The 26,401-nt window shown below is 49.4% G+C and overlaps 6 protein-coding genes across 6 annotated transcripts; 1 reads left to right on the forward strand and 5 right to left on the reverse strand.

Moving 5' to 3' along the window:
- Window positions 1-1,884: 1,884 nt before the first annotated feature.
- Window positions 1,885-2,499, reverse strand: AO090102000377 (uncharacterized protein; the record flags this gene model as incomplete). Its single annotated transcript, XM_023236855.1, has 2 exons — window positions 1,885-1,910; window positions 1,980-2,499. 2 exons carry the CDS (start codon window positions 2,497-2,499, stop codon window positions 1,885-1,887), a joined length of 546 nt encoding a protein of 181 aa, XP_023091786.1.
- An 863-nt stretch (window positions 2,500-3,362) lies between these two features.
- On the reverse strand, window positions 3,363-4,529 carry AO090102000376 (uncharacterized protein; the record flags this gene model as incomplete). Its single annotated transcript, XM_001822516.3, has 1 exon — window positions 3,363-4,529. One exon carries the CDS (start codon window positions 4,527-4,529, stop codon window positions 3,363-3,365), a length of 1,167 nt encoding a protein of 388 aa, XP_001822568.3.
- A 1,975-nt stretch (window positions 4,530-6,504) lies between these two features.
- Window positions 6,505-8,229, reverse strand: AO090102000375 (arylsulfatase; the record flags this gene model as incomplete). The annotated part of the gene is made up of 2 exons (XM_001822515.1): window positions 6,505-7,819; window positions 7,877-8,229. The coding sequence occupies 2 exons, from the start codon at window positions 8,227-8,229 to the stop codon at window positions 6,505-6,507; spliced, it is 1,668 nt and encodes a 555-aa protein (XP_001822567.1).
- A 520-nt stretch (window positions 8,230-8,749) lies between these two features.
- On the reverse strand, window positions 8,750-11,130 carry AO090102000374 (anaphase promoting complex subunit CDC16; the record flags this gene model as incomplete). The annotated part of the gene is made up of 2 exons (XM_023236856.1): window positions 8,750-10,967; window positions 11,030-11,130. 2 exons carry the CDS (start codon window positions 11,128-11,130, stop codon window positions 8,750-8,752), a joined length of 2,319 nt encoding a protein of 772 aa, XP_023091785.1.
- Window positions 11,131-12,929: 1,799 nt separating this feature from the next.
- On the forward strand, window positions 12,930-13,879 carry AO090102000373 (Saf4/Yju2 family protein; the record flags this gene model as incomplete). Its single annotated transcript, XM_001822513.3, has 3 exons — window positions 12,930-12,956; window positions 13,022-13,120; window positions 13,184-13,879. 3 exons carry the CDS (start codon window positions 12,930-12,932, stop codon window positions 13,877-13,879), a joined length of 822 nt encoding a protein of 273 aa, XP_001822565.1.
- Window positions 13,880-14,252: 373 nt separating this feature from the next.
- On the reverse strand, window positions 14,253-26,102 carry AO090102000372 (histone acetyltransferase TRA1; the record flags this gene model as incomplete). Its single annotated transcript, XM_023236857.1, has 3 exons — window positions 14,253-25,739; window positions 25,787-25,944; window positions 26,051-26,102. 3 exons carry the CDS (start codon window positions 26,100-26,102, stop codon window positions 14,253-14,255), a joined length of 11,697 nt encoding a protein of 3,898 aa, XP_023091784.1.
- Window positions 26,103-26,401: the final 299 nt, after the last annotated feature.

A 26,401-nucleotide genomic window follows, 5' to 3' on the forward strand; every position in this document is an offset into this window, starting at 1 on the left:
CGCGGGTGACGATCTCAGGGGTACTCCGTATCCTCCTACGTATACAACTTATTCTTACTGAACTTATATTCATAATCTCATCTTACTCAGTGCAGCATGACACGACAGAAATAGATATCATATGTAAATAATCGCCGGGAACTTGGCGATAGAATTACTATGTACGAAGTACTAAAATAGGTCATAGCTATGAAGAGGCGCCAGTGACGTAAAGGAATCCCCCACCCTGACCCTTTTTTTCGCCCCTTTGACGCTAAATGGTTGGGGCCTCAGGATCTCCCCACCCGCCAAGGCCTTACTTACGTGGGCTGTGTTCAACGAGTTTGTTGGGTCCTCTTTTTATTTATTCTCACCAAGAGGTAAAACAGTAAAACACTCGTCGGTCATGATCGGTTAAAATATGTTCCCCTCGAGATCTGATTCCAAGATCTTTCCATTCCTTTTCTCGGAAGTTTGTTTTCTTTCTTCTGGTGGTAGACTTTTACTGCATCTCGGTCACTTGTGGTATTGTCTAGGTACTCTCTGGCAACAATCAAGGGGAGGTGTGTTAGCCGAAGTATATCCGAAGCTCGCCGACACTCTCACTTGGACAATATTCGACCCATGGCCTCCAAGAAACACCTTATACTGATATATCCGAGACTTCCATTGTGTCTCAGAAGTAAAAGGGTTATGGTAGAATGGATTCCGAAGGTGTGCTTGTATGTAAGGGAAATTACGAGGTTTGTGGACAGGGATCCAACGTTCTTGGTTTACTCCCTTTTTCTGTTTGTTTATTTTGTTCACGTTTCATTAGAATGACAGAGCATGTGACATTCAAGGATTCCTGCAGCGGATGAAAATTACCACAAGCGACGTTCCTGACCAAATGAAAGCTTATTTACTCTTTCCGACATACGTATGGCCGCAGTTCCTGGTGGCGCTTTTACCTTCAAATAAGGTTATATCTTCAAAACCCTTTGTGCTTCGGTGGCTAGCCTGGGAATCTTGTCAAAGAACATTCAGCTTCAGGAACCCCATCTTGACCTGCTGATGTATTATACTAATGTTCACAATGAACAACCGACATGATTCATTACAACAAAGATAAAAACAACACTCGGTGACTCGCATCTCCTAAAGTATTAGCTACAATTTACTCCGAATGACAGAGAGGTATAGTCGCCGCTATTCTTCTATTTGCAGCACTTAAGGATGTGAAGCTCGACAGTCGCAGATTGTGCACTATGAAGCACCTATTTCTCTTCCGAACACGCGCAGCTTCATATCATATAGCACTACACACGCTTACCCAAGCTACCAAACCTGTGTCTCAAAGGAGCCGCATATTAGTGATTTGAAGTTGGAATTCTAGCATTACATTCAATTTTCTCAAACTATTATATGTACTTCGAGCCCATCGGACGCAAGAGATATATATCACCATTGGATTAAAAAGAAAAAATAATCCAAGGCTGGAGAAAAAATGGAATTATATCTCTCATCCAAGTCGCTATTATGCACTTCAAGTCCAACACTGTCTTCTGGATTTCTTTAATTTTGCAAAAAGCATTTGCTGACAACTGTATGGTAGCAGCACAATCTTCTAGACCATGCACACAAGCAACGACTCCCAGAAAATACCTTCTGCTAGGAATGGGAATGAGAGTACCAAATCAAAACCCAGTTCCCTGGGGCTCTCTGATCATAAATGCAAATGTCTGACTTCCCTCTCCACCACGCTCTGTGTATTCCAACAGTATCTCCTCGACGATCTTCCACCCATGCTTCAAATACGCTGGCACTCCTTCCATCGTAGCTTCCAGATATATCCGGGCATTACTGGCATCTGCTTTCTCAATACCCCATTTGAGAAACGCACTCCCTATCCCCATTCTTTGGTACTCAGGTAAGACACAGTAGTTCCAGGACTAGCAGTATTACTAGCAGTCAATATCATAAACTTTCTCATGTAGAGTGTGCAAAATAAGGTAACGAACCAATATCGGTTTGCTTAAGATGTCTATTCCTACTCCGCTTTATCGACTCCTCGTAGAACATATAGGTACCCTTGTTCAACTTCGGGGCATACGCCCACGCATTCTGCATTTGCGCCTGTGCATCGATGCTCAGACTCGTGTCGACGGCTCTTTCAACCCCATAAATAGCTGGGATATTCCAGCGACTGTATGCGATGGTTTCACCGGTTTCAGAGTCGACACCCGCTAGAATATGGCAGTCGGACTTTGCGAAGTACTCCAAGGAACAGACTGTTTTGAATGTGTGGACTGCCAGTGGATCACATCCTTTGTATGTGCTGCGCATATAATTGGACGAAGGGAAAGAGCGGATTTCAATGCTCACGAGTGCACCCAGGTCGGATGCATTGGCATACTTGATTTCCAAGGGCACAGATGGACCTGGCGCCATTTTCGGGTGCGACTTCCGTGAGTGTGGAGGCTCAATCCCGGGGGGAACAGTTTGGATTTGTACATTGAATGAGTCATTCATCGATTCCATGACTCATGGAGTGGTGAAACTTAAAATACAGAGAAAGTTCTTTGCTCTCTGTTATTTGTACAGTGATACCTTGGCATGCTAGGAGGTAGTGAGGGGATAATGAGGGCAGGCGGTAGAATTAGCGGGGATGGCTAGAAGTACCATCGACACTGCTTCCTTCTAGTTAGTACCCAGAGCGGGTTGAACTTCACCTATCACTACACAAGAATACGAGAAGCCATAAGAGGGTCGAAGGCAGGGAAAGCTCTAGGAGAAGATAGGATCCCTAGTTTCCTCTGGCACAAGCTGATCAAAGTACTCGTCATCCTCCAAGTGCTTAGAAGTTAGGGCTACCTAGCCTACCCCCACTCCGGCCGGACTCTCCAGGCGGCTCGGTCCGTTGTAGCGCTTCGCCATCAGGCCCCCAATATAGCCACTAGGATCTGATAGCCGCCATCTTAACAAAATTGACACAGAAACTAACATAAGCCCCTCTTGCCCTCATCTCTCACTATTCCATATGAGTCCACAGAGTAAAAGGAGAATGCCAGTTGTTATCTATTAAATAGTAGAGTTGATTAGCTACTCGTTTATCTAGACAGTACTGAAAGACTGAAAATGCCAATATCAACCCCCAAACACACATTAACGTGATTTGATTCTATTTATTATACTAAGGAGCGAATCAACTATCTCACACAGTAACGACAGACAAATAGGAAACATGAGACCCTAGTCTACAGGAAACAGAAACAAGTAGACGAGCGCTGAAGCCGGTTCAAACCAGCATGGACAGAAGTTATTAAAACTGATAAAAAGCACCCGAATACCCATGGCTAGATGGGGCGATTAAGTGACTGGCATTCCTCATCTTCGTCACTGCTTTACTCCTCGCAGTCTTCAGGAGAGACAGATGCGGAGACTTCGCACTCGGCGCAGTCGTTGGGGCCGGAAGCGTTGGCTGAGGCGTGGTTGCCGCTGGAGCCGCTGGAGGAGCTGGAGGAGCTGCTGCTACTGGATGATGAGGAAGAGGACGAAGAGGAGCCGGAGGAGTTGCCGGAGTTGTTGCCGCCCTGGCAGGCTTCGCACTCGGTGCCGGAGTTAGGGGGAGTACCGCCGGATGGAGGCATGCCGCCAGTAGGAGGGGAGCCACCAGTAGAAGTACCAGTCTCTTCGCCAGTGGTGATGCCGGTTTCAGTGCCAGAGCTGGGGGGAGTACCGCTGCCAGTAGGGACGTCGCCGGTAGGGGGAGTGCCGCTAGTAGGAGGGGAGCCACCAGAGGGAGGGGAGCCACCAGTCTCAGTGCCAGTCTCCTCACCAGTTTCAGTGCCGGAGGTGGGAGGGCTACCGCCAGAAGGAGGAGTGCCGGAGGTGGGGGGAGTGCTGCCAGATGGAGGAGATCCGCCAGTCTCAGTGCCAGTCTCCTCGCCAGTTTCAGTGCCGGAGGTGGGAGGGGTGCCGCTGGGGGTGTCGCCAGTGGGGACATCGCCAGTAGGGGGGGTACCACTAGGAGTGCCGCCAGAAGGAGGAGTGCCGCTGGTGGGGGGAGTGCCACTAGTAGGAGGAGTGCTGCCAGATGGAGGAGATCCACCAGTCTCGGTGCCAGTCTCCTCGCCAGTTTCAGTGCCGGAGGTGGGAGGGGTGCCGCTGGGGGTGTCCCCAGTCGGAACGTCACCAGTAGGAGGAGTGCCGCTGGTAGGCGGGGTGCCTCCTGAGGGGGGAGTACCGCCAGAGGGAGGAGTACCTCCCTCGCAGTCTTCGCAGGTATCGGTACCCGAGCTGGGGGGAGTGCCGCCAGTGGGAGGCATGCCACCGGTGGGAGGAGTACCACCAGAAGGAGGCATACCACCAGGAGGAGTACCACCAGAAGGAGGCATACCGCCAATAGGAGGCATACCACCAGGGGGCATGCTACCGCTGTCAGTGCTGCTGCCCCAGGTATTGGTGTTCGAGTTCTCATTGCTGTTCGAGTTCGAGTTGCTGTTGGAATTCTCGTTGCTGTTCGAGTTCTCGTCACAATTTTCCTCACTGCTGCCAACGCTGACACCCATGGTGTTGCCGGTTCTTTCACCAGTCGCGCATTCCTCACAGGTACTTCCGTGAAGCGATCCGATCCAATTGAGGAATGGACCGAAGGTCCGAGCCGTCAATCGACCAGCGGCCGGGTTGGAAGCTTCAAGGACCTTCCCAGGGACCGTAGAGGTACGATGATAAGTAGAAGGAACAGTCACCGGGACTGCAAGGGCTGTTGCCGTCAAGGCTACAGTAGAATAAGCGAAACGCATACTGAAAAGAGAAAAGGAAAGATAATAAAGATCGTAAGATAGTTTTTTGTATAGAAAGCGAATGAAAAGAAGAGAGAGATGCTGTCGAAGCTTGCTTGGATGAGGAATTGCTTCTGGAGGTCTGCGAGGCTTTATATACCTTTGATCACACCCCTGTTCAGCGATCAATTGACTTTGACAATGGCATTTGCTCGGGGAGGTTGCATTGCAACAGCTCTATTCGGGATAAACGTGATGGTTAAGATGTAGATCCAAGTTTCAAGCCGAGACAACCTCTTTAGCCTCAAACCTTTAGTAAAACTCAATTGACCGGTGGCGAGCACGGAGCTAAGCTCTGTGCTTCTAGAAGAAGCACATGTCTGTGCATGTGCATCTTTGACAGCTGGACTGAGTTCCTGTACCATCGAGGATGAGTGTATCTCGTCTCCCTTATCTTGATATGTCTCTCGACAAGCACTCAAATCGCTCTATACAATCCCATAAAGCAACACAAACCCTGACAAACCATCCGATCCTCTAAGCGAAAATCATGGTCAAGTGGACCCCTTTAGTGCCGTGTGCTCAACGGTAAACTCGAACCTATATCCCGTCCGAAACTCTTGGCCTCCCTAGTCCCTGACCTGGAGAGCCCAGACCAGACGGTGGTCTCTAAACCGGGGTAGATCATGTGGTCTTGGTGAACCGTCGCAGTGAAATGCTGTTTACTATAATTAGCAGAACTCTCTAACTGCCCTAAGCACTCTTCTGACTCTCGCGGTGGACTTGCAGTCGTTATGACTAAGAGGATGTAACCTTTTCAATACGCCAGTGTCAAAGTCAAACTTGAAACTTCGCTCGGATAGCACGGCATTAAGAATCTATTCTCGGGTTTAGTTCATAATAGTGATTATTAACATTATAATCTGAATTGCATATCTGATGGTATCTAGGTCACTTGACCAGATATGCAACAAAACGAGTATAACAATCACAACCCTACAGAACACATCTAAACTCCCTCCAAAAACAACCTACACCAAAACCCCATAAAAACGATAGTAACCCACAACCAAATAAGAGAGAATAACAAACTCAAAAACCCCTACAATTGAACCCTCGAAACCCCCCAAACTCCACCCAATCCCCCATTCCATATATAGATAACCCTGAAACAAACCCCCCGATCGCGGCCAGAAAAAACCCTGAAAACTACCGTTTTACCCACAAAAAAGAACAAGAAAAAAGTCCCCGAAAACTGCCAAGAAGCCCCATCGTTTCATGCTGGCCTTATCAATAGACACTTAGACCCGAATCGGGATATTATCATGCATATTAGGTACTTCTGCGACGGGATCGGCAAACAGTGGGGATCTGGTGTTTGGGGAAAGTTTATTTTACATATTTTTTTGGCATTTGGGGTGGAATTTTGACTGGTTTTGGGTGGAATACGGTTTCAGTCGTTGGTGGACCTTGGTAGAACTGTTGTCGATCTGCCGGGGGTGATCTTGGGTTTTGGTCATGGTCGGGTTTGTTGGGTTATGGTTATGGGAATTTTTTTTTGTATACTTGTTGTTGTAGGTGAGGGTTTATATTTTTTTTTTTCTTCAGGTGAGTGTCTACATGTATTAACTTAGTAGAATGAGAGTACTTAAGATGATAATACTACATTCAGAGAACTCTAAACCTCTCATACTATAGTCTAGACCAGCCCTACATCACAAGTTCCTCAAGCTGTAAAACCTCACCATCAACGATCGGCACATCATGTCTTCGTATGCGGAAGCTCCTGCGCCGGATCAACCATCCCTGTCTCAGCATAGTACACCTCCCAATGCTCAATCAACCTCTGTAAAATCTCTGGCTCCGAGTCCGCCCGATCAACCACCTCCCCGGGATCCTCATCCAGGTTATACAACTCCCACCGATCCTTCCCCAACGGCGCAGTCATATAGAGCGCTTTCCACGAACCCTGCCGAATAGCTCGTCTCCCAAACAACTCCCATCCCGTAATATAGCCCTCCTCGTCTTCATGAAACTCCGCCGTCCGGCCCGCAAGATGCGGCACCCACGACGAACCACGCACGGGAACAACCTCTCTCCCCCTAAACTGTTCCCCGGGAAGAGACACACCCGCTAACTCCAAAACCGTCGGGAAAACATCCATGACCGTTGCAAACGAGTCGGTCTGCCCATTGCTAACTCCCAGCGGCGGATATCGCACCACACACGGACACCGGATGCCACCCTCCGTGATCCAGGTTTTGAATCCGCGCGAAGGAGCCATAGCGGCACTAGCCCACGCGGGACCGTGCCAGACGAATGAGTCTGGGTTGCCTATATTCTCGAGTGAGTTGTCGTAATACTTGTCGATGATGGTCTTCATGTTGCCCGAGGGTCCCATGACGGGTAGGGCTTCGAGCATTGCGCCCTCGGCGCCGTTGTCGGACATGAACAGGATGAAGGTGTTATCTAGTTCGTCGGTTGATTGGAGGTGGTCGATGACTCTTTGAATATTCTGGTCGATTAGATCGACCATAGCGGCGAAGACCTCCATTTTGCGGGCTGACCCGGCGCGTTCCTCGTCGCTCAGTTTGTCCCAGGCCCAGTCGTCGCTTTCGAGGGTTATGGGCGCCGCATTGACGTCTTTGGGCACGCGGCCTAGTTGGATGAGGCGTTCGAGACGCTTTTGGCGGAGGACTTCGGGGCCTTCGTTGTAGAGGTCTTTGTACTTGTTGATTAGCTCACGCGGGGCTTGGAGAGGCCAGTGGGGTGCTGTGAAGGGCAAGTATGCGAAGAATGGCCGGTCGTCATCTTTCTCCCTGGAAGTCAAGTATTGGAGCAATTGGTCTGTGAAAGTTGTAGTCGAGTAGAAGTCCGAAGGGATATCGGTGGTTCGGTCCAGGAATCTGTCCCCTTCCATCCAGAACGCGGATGATTTCAATGGCGCCAGGAAGCCATCTCCAGGATGTTCCAGTTGAGGCTCGTAGTTAAAGTGGTTTCCACATCCAGCGAGGTACGAGAAGTTCTTCTCAAACCCGCGAGAACAGGGAGCGATCTCTTTCTTCAGTCCTAAATGCCTTCTCAACTGATTAGTTTGTTATATACCATTAGTGGATTGGCTGGAGTATACGTACCATTTCCCCGACATGGTCGTAAAATAACCAGCATCCTGCAGCACTTCGGACAAGGCGGCTACTCTCCAATTGAGGTATCCCTCATACCCTGGCTTGCCTTGGTACTGTTTAGCATTTCTCATATATTCAGCCATCTGGCCCAGCCCGGCAATGTGATTGTCGGTGCCGGAGAACAGCATAGAGCGAGTAGGTGAACAGGCTGACGCGGTGTGAAAATTGGTCAGGCATGTTCCTGTCCGTGCCAGAAAATCCAGTGCTGGAGTTTCAATCTCCGATCCAAATGGCTTGGTGTCACTGTATCCGAGATCATCGGCCACAATGATGAGGAAATTAGGGCGGGGAGCTGAGCCCATGTTGTATTTCTAATTGGGGTACAAGATGAGCGCAACTGGTATGACTACTAAAGATATCAATTGGTAGGAAGAACAAGTACTTACAACCTTTCAGGTCGCCCGGTTATATATTATCATGGGACCGGAGCCCTCCGATACAGATATCGAGGGTACGTAAGACGTCTCCCCGCTGTCGGCGATTGCGCCATCGCTCCTTAAATTATTTACACAGGAAATAACATCCGGTGGGGTATTCAATCAAAAAGAAAGATGAGGCGAACCCGGAGGCATAAGTGACATCTCAATCCACTGGAACGAATAATTCCATTTCTATTCATTTAGTTGTGGGGACAGAAGTACTCCGCAACTCTCCAACATCACACATTTCTGCCGACAGGAACGAGACAAAAGCATCATATACGTCAAGAATGCAGAAACCCTTCCCATAGATTTCAGGATCAATGAACAAACCCGGGTATAATTCATCCAAACGCCCAACTGCAATGCATCCAAATCCAGCCTTCTAAGCATCAAACTACAATCATTGTCTAGCGTTAGTTCTCAACGTTCTCGACCCTCGCCGACGACCCGCAGCAGGTTCAGGCGTATCACTAGCCTCCACCTCGGGACTTAACATAGGTCGTCGTCTGCTTCGACCACCTCGGACGCGGCTCATCGCTTGGCGCAGAAGTCCATCGGCCTCATCGTCCAATTCCATCTCCACCTTGTCCTCCAGTGTCTCAGAGCCGCCTCTCAAGTTGTGAGAATCGACCTGTGCAACCTCATCCGTCCACTCTTCAGAATACGGCTCTTCTGGAATAGCGCGTCGCCTGGCAACTTTGCCCTTTCCTTTGTCACGCGACGACCGGTTAGAACTTCGGCTGCCGCTTCCTGCTCGTGAGACTTCTTCGGACAGCATCGGCTCAGCCTCGTTACCCTCCAGGGCCCAGATCTCCAGGGCTCGAGAGAGTAGTGTTCCCGCAACACCGGCACCAGCAGCAGCGTCTCCACCTCCACTAGCCCCCAAGACACGAACCGCTTCGTGGAGAGCGGTGACAGCCTCCACCGTCCGGCTTAGTTCGAGTAGAACAAGGCCACGAGCTGTATGGAGTGAGCCAATCAAGCCGCGGTCCTCGTAGCCTCCAACACCGGACGACGCCGCACCAGAAGCATTGCCTCCACTTCCTCCTAAGAATGGGGTATACCCGAAGCTAGCACCTGCAGCACCGATACGAAGACATTCATCAAACTCAACTAGTGCCTCTGTAAAGCGTCCAATGCGACGCAGAGCATGGCCCAAGTTCGCCCGTGTGGCTACCCATGCTCCTGGTTCACAGTTGAGAGAGGCGGCCAGGCTGAGAGCTTGGCGGAATAATTTTACGGCTGGTTCAAGATGATTTTGATGGTAGAGTACAACACCCAACTCATTGAGTACCAACGGATCGCCGCCCAGGGAGGACGCTCCAGTGGATGGGGTAGGAGGGAGAGCGGGAACCGAGCCAGACGTTGCGCCCGTCGACATTGCATAGGCTGCGGACAAGTATTCGTGGGCGAGCGACATGTTATTCAAGGCTAAATGCTGCATGCCGAGAAACAGTTGCGGCAAATGACTTCCCTGGAAGAGTCGGGCCGCCGTACTATAAGCCGCGATAGCTTGATCATGCTCTCCTTCAGCAGCGAAGGTGTGAGCAAAGCCAATCCATGCTGGCGCTGAATGAGGATCTAGCAGAGATGCCTTCGAGAAAAATCGTCGGGCTTCCGCTACTTTAGAAACAGATAGATAGTAGACACCAATGGCTAGGTAGGTATAAGACTCTTCTGGAGCATGATCCGCCAACGTGTGAGAGAGAAGGAATAGCGCATTGGTGGCGCCAGTTTCATATAAGCATGCCAGATGTAAGGGATACACGGCAGGCGCATGACCCAGATGGTTCTGGGCTGGAATGGAGGCTGTCGTCGCTGTTAGCGCCGTGGACGACTGGGAGGTCGACAAAATCGACGAAGTCAGCTCTAGCGCTTCTGCGAAGCGGCATTGGGTATACAGGGCCTCTGCGCGTGAAAGCAGTATATCCGGATTCTCGGAGAGGTTGTAGTGCGTGGACAGTGTTTCGGTTGCGTCGGAAAGAATTGCAGGGGACGAGTATTTTGATAGTCGGGTGGTATAGAGCATCTTCGTGAAATGAGCGGCTTCCTGAGACACAGATGGGTCCGGACTCGAGATAGAGTCAAAGTCAAGTGATTCCAAAAATTCGAGCTCCTCCGCAGGTGACATTAGCGAGTTCTTCATCAATTGATCGAACGCCTCGAAGCATTGGACATCAATGCGCACAGCATCCTTGTAGCAATCACGAGCGCGATCAAACGCATTCTGTTTGGCAAAGCAAAGCCCTCTCAAATAGCACATTGCGGCCTCAAAACGAATGTTACTTGCATCCTCCCGCTCTCGCTCTTCGCCGCGATCGATCCGCGAAGCGGTGGTTTTTCCGTTGCGTAAAGTGACATGGCTTTGGCTATTTAGATGCTGCAGCTTGCGACGGCTGTTACTATTATTGTTGCTGCGGATCAGATGAGTCGGGTTGTGGTCGCCGAGTATTGATAGAGCTTGTTCAAACTGGTTTTGCTTTATATAACAATGCGCGGCCAAGTAGCGACAGGCGGTACTTCTGGGGATCAAATCCTTCCGTGATAGGAGAGCCAAAGCTCGGGTGAAGTTGTTATTCGAGAAATGTACTTGAGCCAACCAAAAGGCATCCGAGTCGCTGTCTGAGCGAGTAAAATACGTTAGTCCTTATTGATTGCAGCGCGAGGGCACAGGATCTACCGACTAGTTAACGCGAGCACTTTGTCACCGATGTAGACTGCCGCATCATGCTGGCCACGGTTCAACGCATCCTGCCGCCAGGAGCGAAGGAATTTCTCCATGACACTAGTTGTTATGCGCTATCGAGTAAGGGCAAAAGGGATTAGGGAAGCTCGGAGTTGTTGCAGTGAGGCATGGGGTCCGGAGGGGCGATAAAGATTAGGCGCATTCGTTGGTTCCTGGTTCCAGGTACAACCGCCAAACTTTTCCCCAAAAGGTCTCAGAAACAAGCGTCTAACAGAGCGACGACTATGGCTTATCCACGGAAACAGCTGGCCCAGTGTACGTTCAACGCAGGAGGGAAGGAGAGAATCCAGATTGGAATCTATGGATGCGATCCGCGGAATTGCATGTTTGACTGTTTTGTTTGCTTGTTTTATGCTTCCCAAAATGGCGCGTCACTAGGTCTGTGCGCTTACCTTATCGGGTAATTGGATATCAACCTCAACTTTCTCATACAACGAATTGAGGTAATCAAATTCGGCGATTGCCTGAATTTGTTACCCGCTCAAGGGTGGCTCGCAATCAGATAAGAATAATCTGTCTTCCCAACTTTATCTTACAGTCACGAGCGAGGGGACCATGCCTATAAAGTTGATAGATCGAAACCCTCTAGGCCCATAGAGGCATCTGTGCAAGGGCTCTGGGAGAAGCAATTAGTGCTCAGAATATCGGGACTACACGCATGTATCTCAAGCTCATTTTCTTAACTAAAACCACGCTAGGGCTTCGAACTGAGTCAATCGCAAGATAGAAGCATAATCGCAACCCACGACCTTAAGAGCGAAGTTAGCCTGGGAATGCCAGACTACCGGAGACTGCTTTGTTTAGGACATCATCATTATATTTATATCCTCTACCGGAGTTGTCTCCTACCATGTAAGGCTGGCAACCAACCCGCTCTTTTCAGGTCCGTCTCGCGTACTTTAATTCGGATAACTACATCCATAGTTCAATACATCGAATAATACGGTTAATAAGAATGACCCAGGGTGGGAAACAGCTGGAAATAACATAGCCAATACACCATCATATTTAGTAGACTATATCTCTGGTCTTCGATTACAGTTCGGTGTTTTGGGTTACGAATGTGAACTCTAACATGATGGATAGCTAAGGCTAAGTTTACATTTATATATTTCCCGAAAGTGTGTAATAGTATAGCCATGTGCCAGCAGGCTTAGATCTATCAATACACAAGAAATGAAGAATATGAACATAGACGAGTGTATAGTAAGAAATCGAAATACCGATATTGAGGAGACTAATACAAAGCAAACCTATACCCATGGATGCATAACGCTCATGTGAAGGGAAAATTATTGCCGGGCAGAATAATTTGAGTACTCCATCAGTTGCATAGTGTATCTTTTGGCAAAGCGAGTATATAAGATTAGTATTCCCGCAAAAACAATTATCTTCTCCTCAAAAAATTCGCGGCAATAGAAACGCTGTATAGCCACTAAAGTAAGCTCTTTTCAGTCTGAAAAGAGCCTTTTTCGATCGCGGTATCAACATCGCAGTACGCAAGTAAAGAATCTCTTTCGCTCGGTCGGAGGTCAATAGGGACATGCTAGTGACCGCCTTCCTATGAAGCCAGTTATTTCGATTAAGTAGGCGGTAAGCACCACGACAAGCCAAACTCTTTACCAAAACCGGAATAGTCAAGCCAAAGCATCTGAACTAGCGCCTCACACGTGACCAATATCAAGCTATCATCTTTCTGATATGAATAGCAACATCACCATCATCCAGATATTGTTCCCTCTCAAGCAACAACCACGCTGCTACAGCGACTAAAAGCAAATCAAGCCCCCATACAGCACCCCAAACCCAGAAATCCAAATAAAACACCGCCAATATGTCTGAGAGAAAGGTCCTTTCGAAGGTGAGTTCATCAACCCTCCAGAAACGAATCCTTATAACCCTTGCGGTATAACTAACATATTCCAGTACTACCCACCAGACTTCGATCCGAGCGCAATCACCCGTACGAAAAACAAACAGACAGGCCCCAAGGTGATCACGGTTCGACTTATGGCCCCGTTTTCGGTATGTTTCTACCTAACCTCCTTTCGCTTTGGTCATCAATTTGCAGCCAACTGATATTTATAGATGAAATGCACTCAATGTGGAGAATTCATTTATAAGGGTAGAAAATTCAACGCGCGCAAAGAAACGACAGAAGAGAAATATTTCTCTATCCCCATTTATCGCTTCTATATTCGGTGCACGAGATGTAGTGGCGAGATTACATTCAAGACGGACCCGAAGAACATGGATTACACGGCGGAGAAGGGCGCGAAGCGGAATTTCGAGCCATGGCGGGATCCGAAGAACGAGACGTATAACGAGACAGAGGAGCAGTTGCTGGATCGGCTAGAGAAGGAGGAGAACGAGGAGCACGAGCGCGCGGAGAGGGATAAGATGGCTGAGCTGGAGGAGAAGATGTTGGACTCGAAGAGGGAGATGGCGATTGCGGATGCGCTGGATGAGATTCGGACGAGGAATGCTAGGATAGAGAGGAATGAGGCGCTGGGAGATGAGACGGCGCTTGCGCATGTACGGGAGGAAGTCGACGAAGATAAGTTGAAGGCTGAGAGGGAGATCGAGGAGGCTGCGCGTAGGGCATTCACCACGGAAACCGGGGAGAAGGTGAAGAGGCTTGTTGAGGAGGATTTTTCAAATGGCGCTACGCCAGACCCCAAGCCGAGCGACGCGCCACCTTCATTCGCACGGGTCAAGAAAGCGAAGAAGCCATTGCCGAATAGTTTGGGCATTAAGAAGAAGGCAAAGCCATCGCTGGTGTAAAACATTGCTCGTCGAAATTCTTACATTGCTATCTATAGGCTTGGCGTTCAATCGGGATTGTATGGGATACAGTTGCTTACGAGCATTACGACGAAGGATATGACTTGACTGCTGAATTATTTCAATTCTTATAAATACTAAATATGACAAGGACAATCAAGAACGTATAGCGATTAAGAGACAGGTCATAAGCATATCCATCAAAGATATTTCCCAGAGCGCCACGCTGAAACAGTAAAGTAGTACCACAGTGAAACGGAACTAGCTCATCAGAACCATAGGCAATCCTCCACAATCCGCCGAGTAAATGAAAACGCCAAGCAAACACGAGAAAATAATACACCAAAGAAGCAAAAAAACACAAAGCCCCCGACTAGAGGTACGGCATCCACAAAGCATCGCAGGTTGCTAGATGCTGAGGGTTGACAGCCTTGGAGATCAGGTCGATAGTAGTTTGGTTGGCTGGCAGATTGCCCTCCGGAGGACTGGCAAGGCTGACAGCCCGGTTGACGATGATATCGCTGTTGTTATATACCAAATCACGAAGCTGCGGAACTGGTAGAACGCCCCGATGCTGTGCTGTAGCCCAGAACATCATTTCGTCTCGGACGAAAATGCTTAGTTGCTGCTCAAGCTCATGACGGGGCTCCGTAAGGCATCGGGCAATTGCCATCAGTGCACAAGCAAATAGACCTTCAGTGGCGATGGGTCCCATCAATGTCTGAATATTGGGCGTCAAACGGAAAGGCACCTGTTCCGGGTTGTAGAAGAAGGCCTTAGCAGGGTTGATGGCTGGGATCAGCTCAGAGCTCCAAATGTCACCCGTCGTCCTAGAAATCATGATCTTGTTGGGATAGCGGTTGCCCATATGCATCACGTAGGTCATGAAGGCGATGGCCGCATATTGGTATGCGAATTGACGGCGGAAGAGCCAGAAGTCCGAGAAGTTGGGGTACGTCTTTTGGAAGTAGTCCAGCACAATGTTGCTGGGGACCCACTTCTCCTGGATCGCAGTGAGGATCTCAGTTCGAAGTACCTGCTGTTGATCAGGTGTCCGCTGGGGGATATTAGTCATGTTCAAGTATGTCGGTGCGGTGGTTTCACTTACACTTTGCTTCGTCTCTGCCAATGATCTCATCTTTTCCATCGTGAACAGTACAGGATCATCCTTGTTGATTCCAACCCGTCGACAGTAGTCTTCATAGATGCCCTGCATGGAAATGTACGAGGGATCGTCACGGACCAAACGAATATGGGGTGCCAACGGAACCATGAGCGGAAGATGGAAGTAGAGATTGCGCCGTCTGCTTTCCTTGCGTTTGCCTAAAAGGCCGTTGAAAATACGGAACAACTGTAGAATGCGCTCCTCGCGTCTACAGTGCCGAGCTGCTGGATGCTGGACTGCGAAGGGATGTATACTACCATCATGGCCACGGATCTTCAAGCGTCTGTGACAAACACCAATACCGCGTACTAGATCAATATCAGGCAGGAACCGATCAATGCGGACAAAGTCCTGGTTCTTGTCTTTATGCAGCAAATATTGACCAGGCACTTCAACCTCGTCGAATTTGAGGAATCGGAACTCGCTGAGATGCGGAGAGTAGGTCTCGAGGAACTGGGACTGAGGTCGGCGATCAAGCTTCTCTTCGAACTTGTCACGCCAACGCCGCAACTTCTGAATATACTCATACATCGTAGGCTTCTTGACAACGAAGTCGGCCTCGAAAGATTTACGGATATGGGCCAGGAGGATGGTTTCGGCGAAGCGCGTGATGTTTGCTTCCGTAGGAGCAGGAAGCTTGAAGTCCTGTGCATACGAGCCAGGCATGCGGCCAACATACGCCAGTCCATCGTTCAATAGTGCGACAATGAGACGATAGGCATCTTCGTCGGGCGGACATTTGAAGTTCTTGTGGATTTGGTCGACCATCGTCTCCATAGACAGCGCAAGCAATGGGAAAGCTGTTTTGAGACCGGACATGATCTCATCAGAGTATTCCCAAGGCTTCTTGAGGGGCTCCTTCTCAGGCTCTGTACTAGCGCTCTGGTTTGGCTGTGATACTCCATTCTGCCCAGGTACCTGGAGATTCTGCTGCTGACCACCTTGAGCTTGGTTCTGAGTTTGACCTTGACCCTGGTTCTGACCCTGAGCAGGAGACTGCTGAGCTTGGCCGTTGACTTGAGGGCTCTGGCCTTGAACCATTCCCTGCTGAATCTGGTTCTGAGCTTGCTGTTGGTTAGGCAGATTAGCCTGGCCTTGTACGGGAGTGGATGTATTGGCATTCGGAGGCTGAGCATTCTGCGCAGGTGAGCTGCCCACAGCTGATGGAGAAGGCTTGGGCTGCGGTGAAGCTTGGGCCTGGGCTTGAGCCTGCTGCTGTCTGGCACGATTCAGCTTCTCCTGCTTTTGATCATGCTGCTTCTTGATATTGAGCATATCTTCCCTATTCGTACGCAGTAAGAAGAAGAGAGCCTGCGGGTAAAGTTTTGCGATTTTCACCAGAAGAGCTTTGCAAAGGCGTGCTTCCCGATGCGAGAGACTAGTAAGAAGCTGTGGTATGAAGGTGATCCAATACCAGACAGGAGTGTCGCCCTTGAAGTTTTCGAAAGCAGCCGCGACACGACCTTCTTCGTTGTCCAAGCTAAGAAGCCAGAGGATACGACTGAGCAACTTCCTAGCTTTGGAGTTCTTGTAAAGCCCTGCAGCTTCTAGGTAGCAGCTTACAGCATTGCTGGCTAGCTCATAATCCGATGGGTCGGACTTCTTGAACCGCTGGTCACTGTATTGTCCCCACTCGGACCAAGCCTTCGCAAGCCTCAAGTCATAATAGAGGGCGACACCAAACGCATCATTTGCTTCACTAACGTGGCTCAATTTAGCCAAGAACATACCCTTCAAGGTGTAGAACTCTGCCTTCTGCTGTGCACCGAAGTAATTAAGATTCGTATTGTTAATCACATCCAGTCCGCTGTTTAGCTCCTTGGGGTTTTGGTAGTGACATTTGGCTTGTTCACGCAGTTTCAAGAAAGCCTCTTGAATCTCGATGTTCGGAAGCGTATAGATTCGGCTAAGTTGATTGATACACACCTCAGGCATTTGATGTTTACGTGCAACATGGGCGAAGCGGTTAATGATCCATGCAGTCTCGTGGTATCCGCGGTAAGCATAGGAATTGCTGGCCACATTGTTGGTCTGTGGTGGCAGCAAGCTGAGATACGTTGCATTGATCAATTGGAAAATATGCTGACGCCACGTAACCAAATCTTGCCAGGCGTTAATGTCATCCCAGAGGTTAGGAAGGCGGTCACGCCAAGTTCCCAGTAACAGTTTCAACTCGGCTGATTTCGTATCCAGGTTTCGCTCATTGGTTTGTGAGAGACTGGCACAGATATGGCTTGCATCATGAAGCTCGACTAAGAGCTGGAAGTGCTGCAGAATAGGGATGTGAGCATTTGTAATCCTCTTCGGCAACTGAAGCCACTTGCGGATGGACAGCTGAATGGACTCGTCACAAACACCATTGAACTCCTGAATGTTCTCCTTCTTGATGTGATATTGAAGGAGTGCCATGAATGCCTGGAAAAATGTACGTCTCGGCGTCGGCGCATCAGAAACGGACTTGATAAGAGACTCGAGCTGTTCTCTATTGCCCTCGCTCTGCCAGTTCTCAATATTGCGCCAGGCAGCTTCAAGAAGAAGATCGTTCAGGTTCTCATGCTTGGCAAAGTCGCTAAGAATCTCCCATTGCTGCAGCTTTTGCGCGCAAATCAACCAATGATCCTCCCAGAGGTAGTATTCACCTTGAGAGAACGGCATTGCTCCAGAGCGAGCTTTGATCTGGGCATTCTCGTACAACTGCTGGGCCTTATCCCACATTCCCTGTTGTTCATAGGAAAGAGCAGCATTGGTCTCGACAAATTTGCAACGACGGCGCCAGGTACCGTAGAAGAAATCGTCTTCCTGTAGCCCTGCATAGATTTCAACAAGGGCATCCAGGTTGCTCTCGCGAACAGTCGGTGTGTCAATTATGGGATTGATGGCCGTTTCTTCCAAGTATCCTGCAGCTGTGTACCAGGCATCGTAGGTCCGGCTAAGGTACTTCATCACATGTGGGGGAATCTTGAACCGTGGCTTAGCTCGAACCGCACCCTCTAAGAGCGCTTGTACAACGTTTGGTCTCTTATCCAACTGCCTCTGGTGGTACTCGCGCGTGATAAGAGTAATCATACCCTTTTCCAAATCAATGCGATCTTCTCTGGACAAGGTGGACCAGAAGATAGTGAAGAGATTAGTCCAGAGTGTGTAGGCAACATTTGGATCAGTGTGTTGCAGCTGGCAGAGTGGTTCCATCAAATCCCGGGCTCTAACGTCACCGATATCCGCCACGAATCGCTTCCGCTCAGAGACAAATGCCTCTAATTGAATGTCGACCATAATATCGGCTTTCCTCGAATCTTTGTCGGCATTTCCAAATAGGAACGATAGAGGGTAGACAGTATAGTCATCAGAATGCAGCTTAGCGGGAGCATTCATATCTACACAGCCCAGGACCAGATGGGATGCCTGTGAAAGCCAAAATGAGTCCGCGAGGGTATCCCAGTTCTGGCAAGTCAGCACATAACTGAGTCGGGAACTAGCCAAACGAGTCAAACTTCGATCGAAGATGGTCATGAAGCGGTTGCGCATTTCAACATCCTGTGCTCTAGTACCAATCAAGAATGCATGCTCCAAGCGAACGGTCAATTCAGTCCGTGTGATCTTAGAATCCTCGTAGATCCTGATGACAAGGTCAAGGAATTTCTTGAGCATGGTTTGGTCCTGTCGCGACTCGAAAAGCAGCATCTTGTGCAAGACCGCAGTCTTCTCCTTCAGTGTAGGCCAGGATTCATTCGAGTGGAAGATCCAGGTCTCAACCATACCAAGCACCTTGCTGCAGAGTTTTATGTTTTGCGATCGCTCCACAAGCTGGGCCAAAACGCTCAAGAAAGGACGCCTTTGCTCCCCTAGGTGAGACATGCGCACGGATATCAACTCGATAGTCTTGAAGATTAAGTCCACTCCAATTTCAAACTCTTGCTGGTCCGGAACTCCTTCCGCGGGTTTCGTGCCTGGAATGACCTGGTTCTGGTTGTTCACGGAAGCTGCGACATGTTCCTTCGCCAGTTTTTGAGAGAAGACTTTCATGACCTGGGGGATGTGGGTATCCATCTCTGCGGGTTTATTCTTAGACAAGGTCCAAAGGACGTTTAGGCTAGAGACATAGTTGTTTGCCGAAAGTGTTTCTGTTGCAATAGCCGACAAATACGTGACAAACTCAGACGGTGAGTGCTCGACATCCATGGCATCCTCTTCTTCCGGCTGGTCATCGGGCAGAGCGTCAAGAACGCGCCTGACAGGAGGCAGTAGCTTGGGAGAGATATCCACTTCATCCTCAACGCCGTGCAGACAATCTTGTATCTCTGGGTTATCAGAACGCAGAGGCTTCTCGAAGAGTTTCTGGATCAATGGCAGACGACCTGTGATCCAGTCGTCTGGCTTAGCTGCCAAAAGGACTCGAACCACTTGCAAAGCATTAACCATACTCGTGATGTGCTTTTCGTCTGATTTGTCAGCTTTCTCGCCTGCAAGAATGGGCTCCGTGACCTTCTGGTAAAGTTCGATATCTAGGTCGCCCCAGTACTCTGGAGACAAAAGGTTTCTCAGCAAGTGAACAGCTTTCTTGACCATGTCTCCTGTAAGCACAGGCTGCTGTGTCTTTGAAGAAGGAAGGTCGCGAATACGAGAAGCCGGAACAGGGAATCGCTCAGGGATAGTGGTAATGAAGGTAATAAGGTACTTCGTCAATGCAGCACGGAGATCAGGAGGGACCATATATTCAGACCGCTCACGAGCATTAGGAGGAGCAAGAGATGGAGACGACGATGTGCCCTGAGTCTCCTCAAGTTTACGTTTCTTTGTGTTGGGAGACTCGATTGTGCCGTTCGGCATAGCAGTATGGCTCTTGACACGCTTCTCTTCCCAGTGCCATATGAGGTTGATGAGGTTAAGTGCGAGCTTCTTGCTCTCATTAGACGAGTTCGGAGGGGAAGCTATTTTGATTAATGAGGGCACAATAAGAGGCACGAAATGCTCTCGTGATTCATAGAAAAGATCAGGCTGTCGCACGAGGAAGTGGAAGATGCTCATAACTTGTTGCAGGTTTGCAGTCTCTTCAGCCAGGATGCGCCTTGGCCACTTGGCCCAGAGTGGATAGCGCGCATCTGGCGCTTGAGCGCTGCTACTCGCTGTCATGATTCGAGTAGGTAAGACAGGGGCAAGAACATCAAGGGCTTGGGTGACAAGGGCCTTGCCCTCATTCTGGTGTGCTCTCAAAAGGGCAACATAAACCTGGACCACGATCTTGAAGGGTGTCTCATAGTGGGCTATGAAGTAGCTGATTAGAACATAGGCTCCATATTTGTTAATGATGTCCTCAAGCCGGATATAGTTCCAGGCGAACTTGATGATATCCTTGCGAGAATCTTGCACAGTCTGATGGTGATACTTGATCAGCAAGGCTGATAACTGAAGAAGCTCCATGCGAGAATGGTCAACACCTGACTGGCTGGACTCTTCACTCAGGTCCGCCAACTGAGGCTTCCACAGGCGACTTTGGATGAATTCAGTCATGCTCTTGTCCATGAGCTTGGGGCTATTAGGGGGATGGTTCCACGTTGTCTGAACATCCATTGCAAATATGGGGTTGACTAAATTACGGAACGCATAAGTCTTCATCTTCTGGGAGCATGTGCGTTGGCCGTAAAGATCGAGACAGCGCATTATGACAGAGCGACGGTAGTCAATCGACTCATTGGTGATGATATGGCGATAGATGAACTTTGGGAATGCCAAGGTGCGTTTTAATTCATCCGCAGACAAGCCATCCATAACTTCGAAAAGGAAATCCAAATCTTGTGTTGACTCCGCCAGGTAGATCGTGAAGATGTCCATCAGTTGATCCTCGGCCTGCTCAACTCTCAGTCTCTCAGCTGCTGGTAACTTGTCGTTGCGCAGTTTCTTCTCAAGTTCGCGTCCGGAGCTCAGTAGCTTAGCCCTCAAATCCGCATGAGATACAAGCCAGCGTTTTGTCGATTGATATGAGCATATGGAATGAGTAACGTAGATACCATTTATCGCAGCAGTGTTCTTGCCATCCGCCGATTCCTGCCCGAAGAAAGCAGATGTGAAACCCTCGGTGTCGGCAACAACAGCTGAACGCAATGCTTCACTTTCTGGGTCGGCAAGAACCTGGCCAAAGAAACGCCCAAACCGCTCCTCCTTGAAGCGCGCCTGGAAGAAAGCTAAGCTCTCCTTCGGATAGCGATTGAGGTACTTGACAAGAGGCTTGCGGAAGGGACTGTTGGAAGTCCGACGGAGCTTTTCTTCGAGATCCAATACCTTGTTCACGAGGTGTTCCATAAAGGATGTTGCAGCTGGCGGGAGGAGATGAAAGATATTAAAGATTGCAGCAACAACTTTCATGGGTGGGCTTTGCTCAACAAGACTGAAGGAAACCTTTTGTAAAATTGCATCGTCGGCAATAACCTTCATATGATCCAAGAGACGAGCACCGATCTCAACTTTGAAGTAGTTGGTCAGCAAGGTTAACAGCCGGGCAAGCCCGTCAAGACCAGCGACGCTCAAGCGTTTGGGATCTTGAAGGTTCATCAGAATGGGACGAAGACCATTCTGCAGCAGATCCTTTGGAAGCTTGTTTGTCTGCGTAAGGACATCGCGCAGGCCGGCGTTTGCTGCCTCGATAACGTCAGGAGACCGGGAGTAGAGAGACTTAAAGAAGACAGAAATGATGCGAGCACGGCTGGTGTTCTGGGGCGTGTTGGCAAACTCCGGGAAGCTCATTGCCATCGATAACAGACGGAGACAGGCCACGCGCAGATTTACAATCATCTCAGCATTCTTGAACTCATTTGGCTTGGATGCCAGAGACTCGTCATCAGCATCTGCCAAGGCGAGTGACTCCAGCATAAGTCGGTTTAATGGATCGTTGAACGTCACGATGTTATTGTGAAGGCTCAAGCAGAAAGTGATAGCATCAATAAAGCCTATCTGCGTGGGGAAAGGCAGTGCCCGCAACGGTTTGTTGAAGATAGACTGCAACAGACGATCCTTCACAGGGAAAATGAGCTCATGCACTTGGCTCCCTAGCACCTCAGCAATAGTTGAGAAACTGCGACGAGAAGCTTCCCGAACGTATTTGTTCATATGTGAGAGCTCATAGACAAAAAACCCGCACAAAGAATAGAGACGGCTCTTTTCATTCTTCAAGTCATCCTTGGAAACATTCTTGCAGCACCTTCGAAGGATCAAGTCCAGGGTATCTTGCGCCCTTATTCTTGTACTAGCAGGCAGATCGGCTGGCGTGTCCTTGATGACATACATCAACGCCCGGACAAATTCAGCTTGTTTGTCGAAGAGCCAAGAGTCACCCAGATCCAAGTCCGTCGCAAAGAGGTGAATACCAAGACTCCCTCCCGCTTTGGTGAACCACTCTTCACTATGACAGCTGTGGCAGAAAACACGACCAAGATGCTGGAAGAATGGCAGCTTTGAAATGCGCTCCGGGGTACCAAAGATGACGCCGGCTGCATCTTTCATGATCTGCATCGCTGCCTGCGCACCTTCACGGACAAGGGCATTGTCGGAAGATAGACTCTCGACGATGGCCTCCGCGAGGACTCGCGAGTCAAGGTACACCGATCCTTCGCCACTGGCAACATCGAACGGCTTCCTGTTGTGTCTAACTTGAGCAAGGGCTCGTCCAACTTCAACGACTGCGAAATGTTTGCAAACGTCAGCTACAAAACTGTTTGCAGTTTGTTTTAGATCAGGCACAGTGGTGGCGAAAACGCAAGCCTTTAGAAGCTTTTTCAGTGAGACCTCCTGTGACAACTTCTTCGGAATAGAGCTTGATCGCTCCGATTTGTCCAAGATGTCGGCCATGCCAGTGGTCTTATTCTCGAAAAGATCATTAGCGTGAAGCCGAAGGAGCGATGCCAAATCCTCTGGAAGAGTTTCAGGTCCGATAAAGAGTTTCAGCTGAGACGAGATCATGCGGAATGCCTGCTGTTTGTAGTACCCATCAGACGCCTTTGCGGCAGGCGTCTTCGGTGTCTCCATTAACTTCGCAATTGCCAAATCAATCCCGATACCAATGGGAAAAGGACGCTTCTCACTAGGCCCAATAAGCTTGATATCGAAACTGGGAGCGTCATCGGTAAATTGTTCAAAGGTAAGTTCGGGAGGATGGTTAAGGAACTTCCTGTTGCGGCCGCCAAGCTTGCCCAGTATTCTCATGGTTGTATGCGCATGGAAGTGGTTATACGGGTGAGGCCGAAGGTGGTCCCACAGCGCAGTCATCAACTCGTCCATAATAGGAGCCATAATAGGATCCAGGTAATCGGCAGTGAGATTGTCCACGCAAAGCTCGAGAGTTCGAAGTCCCTGTCCTACGAGATCGGAGTCTGCGCGCAGCGCTACTACGATAGGACGCATGAGGTAACTCAGATGTGGCAGGAGATGGCTAAGGCGAGCGGGGACAGTAAGGGTGAGTTCAACGTAGAGATCACGCTCTTGGGGCTTCCGAGCCGCGCTCAGCAAGTTGTTGAACGTCTCGAGAAGCATTTCCAGCAGGGGCAAGATTTCCTTGTACAGGAGCTCGAAGCGGCCACCACCTATACTGCGGAACAGTGACCGCAATAAAAGGAAGTAGTTCATAGGCTCCTCGGCAGTCACGGAAAGCTCTATACATTTGGTCACAATCTTGGTTACATGAGGGTGCAACACTTGCTCGTTCTGGACTGAAAAGAGCGTCACTGCCATGAAAGAAAGCTTGAACATCCTGAGCAAGATTTTGGCCTTGGTCATATCTGACGTTCCCACTTCGTCGATTCGATCCATGAGATATTGAAGCACCATTCCGGAAAAGGCAGGAGACGTAGCCTCGCTTGCTAAGAAGAATTGGGGCAGATGCAACAAGGCACCATGTTCAAACATAAGCTCATGGAGGTAGGGTATCTCAGAATGAAAGACCTCGTGGAATGTGGCTGTGTCGATGCAGTGGAATACGGTTCCAAAACTCTCCAGAAGTTCCTTTTCTTCTCGTGACATTGGTGCAGTGTACTGACTTGCTAGGAAATCAAAGGGGGAAGAGTAGTTTACTTCTGGTGGTGGCTGGTCTACGCCGTAGTACTTGAAGACCCGAGCTCCCTCATGGAATAGTTTCTTGATGACCCGCACTTCTTCTGCGTTATAACCGTAAGAGACTTCAGACCAATTGATCGGGACACTGTTCGGGTCGATCTGGATATGATCTGGATTGCAGTTCTTCAGCTGATGGAAGATATTCTTCAGCCCGTTGATCAAGTTCTTGAAGAGGAAGATATTATCTGAAACGGGATCCCCTCCCCGGTCGCGAGGGTTCGAGGTCTTGATCGGCGACGCTGAGAAGATGTCAATTTCATCCCAGTCGGGCGGGTGGTCCTTGTCGGCAAGGTATCTCTTTGACGAAGGCTCAATGTCTTTCTTGCTCTCCTTGTACGCTCTTGACACTTTGACTGCATTGTCAAATTGGTAGTTCATAGATGCAAACTTGTCACCAATAGCATCTAGAATCATGATGAGGAAATACCGGGCCTCTCGCTTATCATCAAGCTTGGAAATCTTTTCTGCCATGTTCAAAAGCAACTTGGCACTCATTGTTTGAAAGCTTGTCCCTGGGAAGTCATCGTGGAGGTTCTTAGTGTACACCTCGACAGTTCGTCGGATCTGATCACGAGTCAGATGGTCCCGTACGTGGTGGATCAAGTCTGCAAGCATGCTATAGGCAAGAGGCCGCATCGTCTCATATACAGTGAGGCCGTCCCCTATTAGAGTCCTTTCATCAAGAAGCTCGTCAATCTTCTCCAAGAAAATCTTCCGATAGTTGAAGTTGATGATATGACGAATTGCAACAAGAAGCTCCTTCCTGGCACTGGATTTCTCCCTGGGACAGTCCTGGAGAAGGCGGACGACTACCGAAGGCAGTGTCGGAAGGAAATCTTGAAGCTGATGGGCATACATGCGCAGCAAATACGCCAAGAAGCTCATCGTCTTCACCTGTGCCGTTATGAATTCACCAAAGGCAGATCTGTTTTTGATTTCCTTGCATACACCAGTGAAGATCATACCCTGAGCAGCTGCCTCCGCGTGGGCTTTCTCCTGTGGCTTAGCTTGGAGAAGTAAGATGCTCTTTATGAGGGGCACAAAAAGCTTCACGTTCGCCGCTACAGAATTCCTATGAGTCTGGAAGATGGAGACGACGATGATCGGACATTCTGCCAGAACCTTAAACGACTGCATTCCCCTGAGTAGAACGTTGCTCCCTTGCTGATCGGACGGACCGAGGTCTGAGACTGAAGTTGCAGGCGAACTAGGTCGAGGAGATTGAAAGTTCTGAGCTGTGGCACCTGGTGTTGAAGGCATGCCGGAGGGTGTGGCCTGGCTAGGTGTGTCGAAGGTGTCGCGAACAACCTGTTCCATTGTCTGGAACATCTCTTGAATAAGCTCTAGGAATGGCTGTACCCGGGCAGCCGTTGCCTTTGCCTGATTTCGTTCCAAGTCCATGATAGTCTTCATGCACAGGACAGCATTCTCTTCGTTCTCGATCCGTACGAGGTCCATCAAGAAGTCTACCATATCCGCGGCGTAGGGCTCGACATCGGGAGAGGCCATTGGTAACCGGTGTAAAGTCTCGAGGACACAATTGCGTAGTTTCTGGGCGGTTAAACAACACATGAGCTCCGACCCCACAACGTACGTCTTCAACGCAGAAAGGCAGGACGATATCTCCAACCGAGGCGACTCACCTGCTCGAACGACAAGTTTGTAAACACCGGCTCTCCCTTCAGTATACCCTTGAACACCGGCCATAGCTTTGAAAGGAAAATGGGATAGCTTGCACCAGAGCATAGCGGCTCGATATTATCTCGTAGTTCGACGGCGACATTGGCTCGGATTTTGATATCTGAAAGATAGTCAGCAAGGGCAACAAGCTCCGTCAAGCTGCCCTAAGACAGGCCCAAGCTCCCATCCCAGCGTATTCCCCATAACTATCGAAATATCGGACGTACCAAGCTTCTCGTCGCCCAGCTTGCTGGCGTAAATGTCGATATTGCGCTCCATGGTCGGCGAGACCCCTCCAGGGGAGTGTTTCACAGGTTAAATTGATTGAATTAATGCCAGGCCACAGGGCCGGCTAAAAGTCGAGCGCCAGCACAATCCGCTTTGTACGTTGTGTTCATAGGCGTAAAAGCGACGGTAATAGGCTATCTTGAATGGCCCATCGACGGAAGACGCTGCATCGGACAAGACAAAGAATACAAGCGTCAAGTCATTAATCTCCCTCGCAAATTAAACAGAAGGTACAGGAAAGAAGAAAAATTAATTAAAGAGCGTAACGAGAGAGAAGGACGTGGGGAGCG

This window comes from Aspergillus oryzae, chromosome 4, assembly GCF_000184455.2.
Source record: "Aspergillus oryzae RIB40 DNA, chromosome 4".
Taxonomy (NCBI): Eukaryota; Fungi; Ascomycota; class Eurotiomycetes; order Eurotiales; family Aspergillaceae; genus Aspergillus; species Aspergillus oryzae.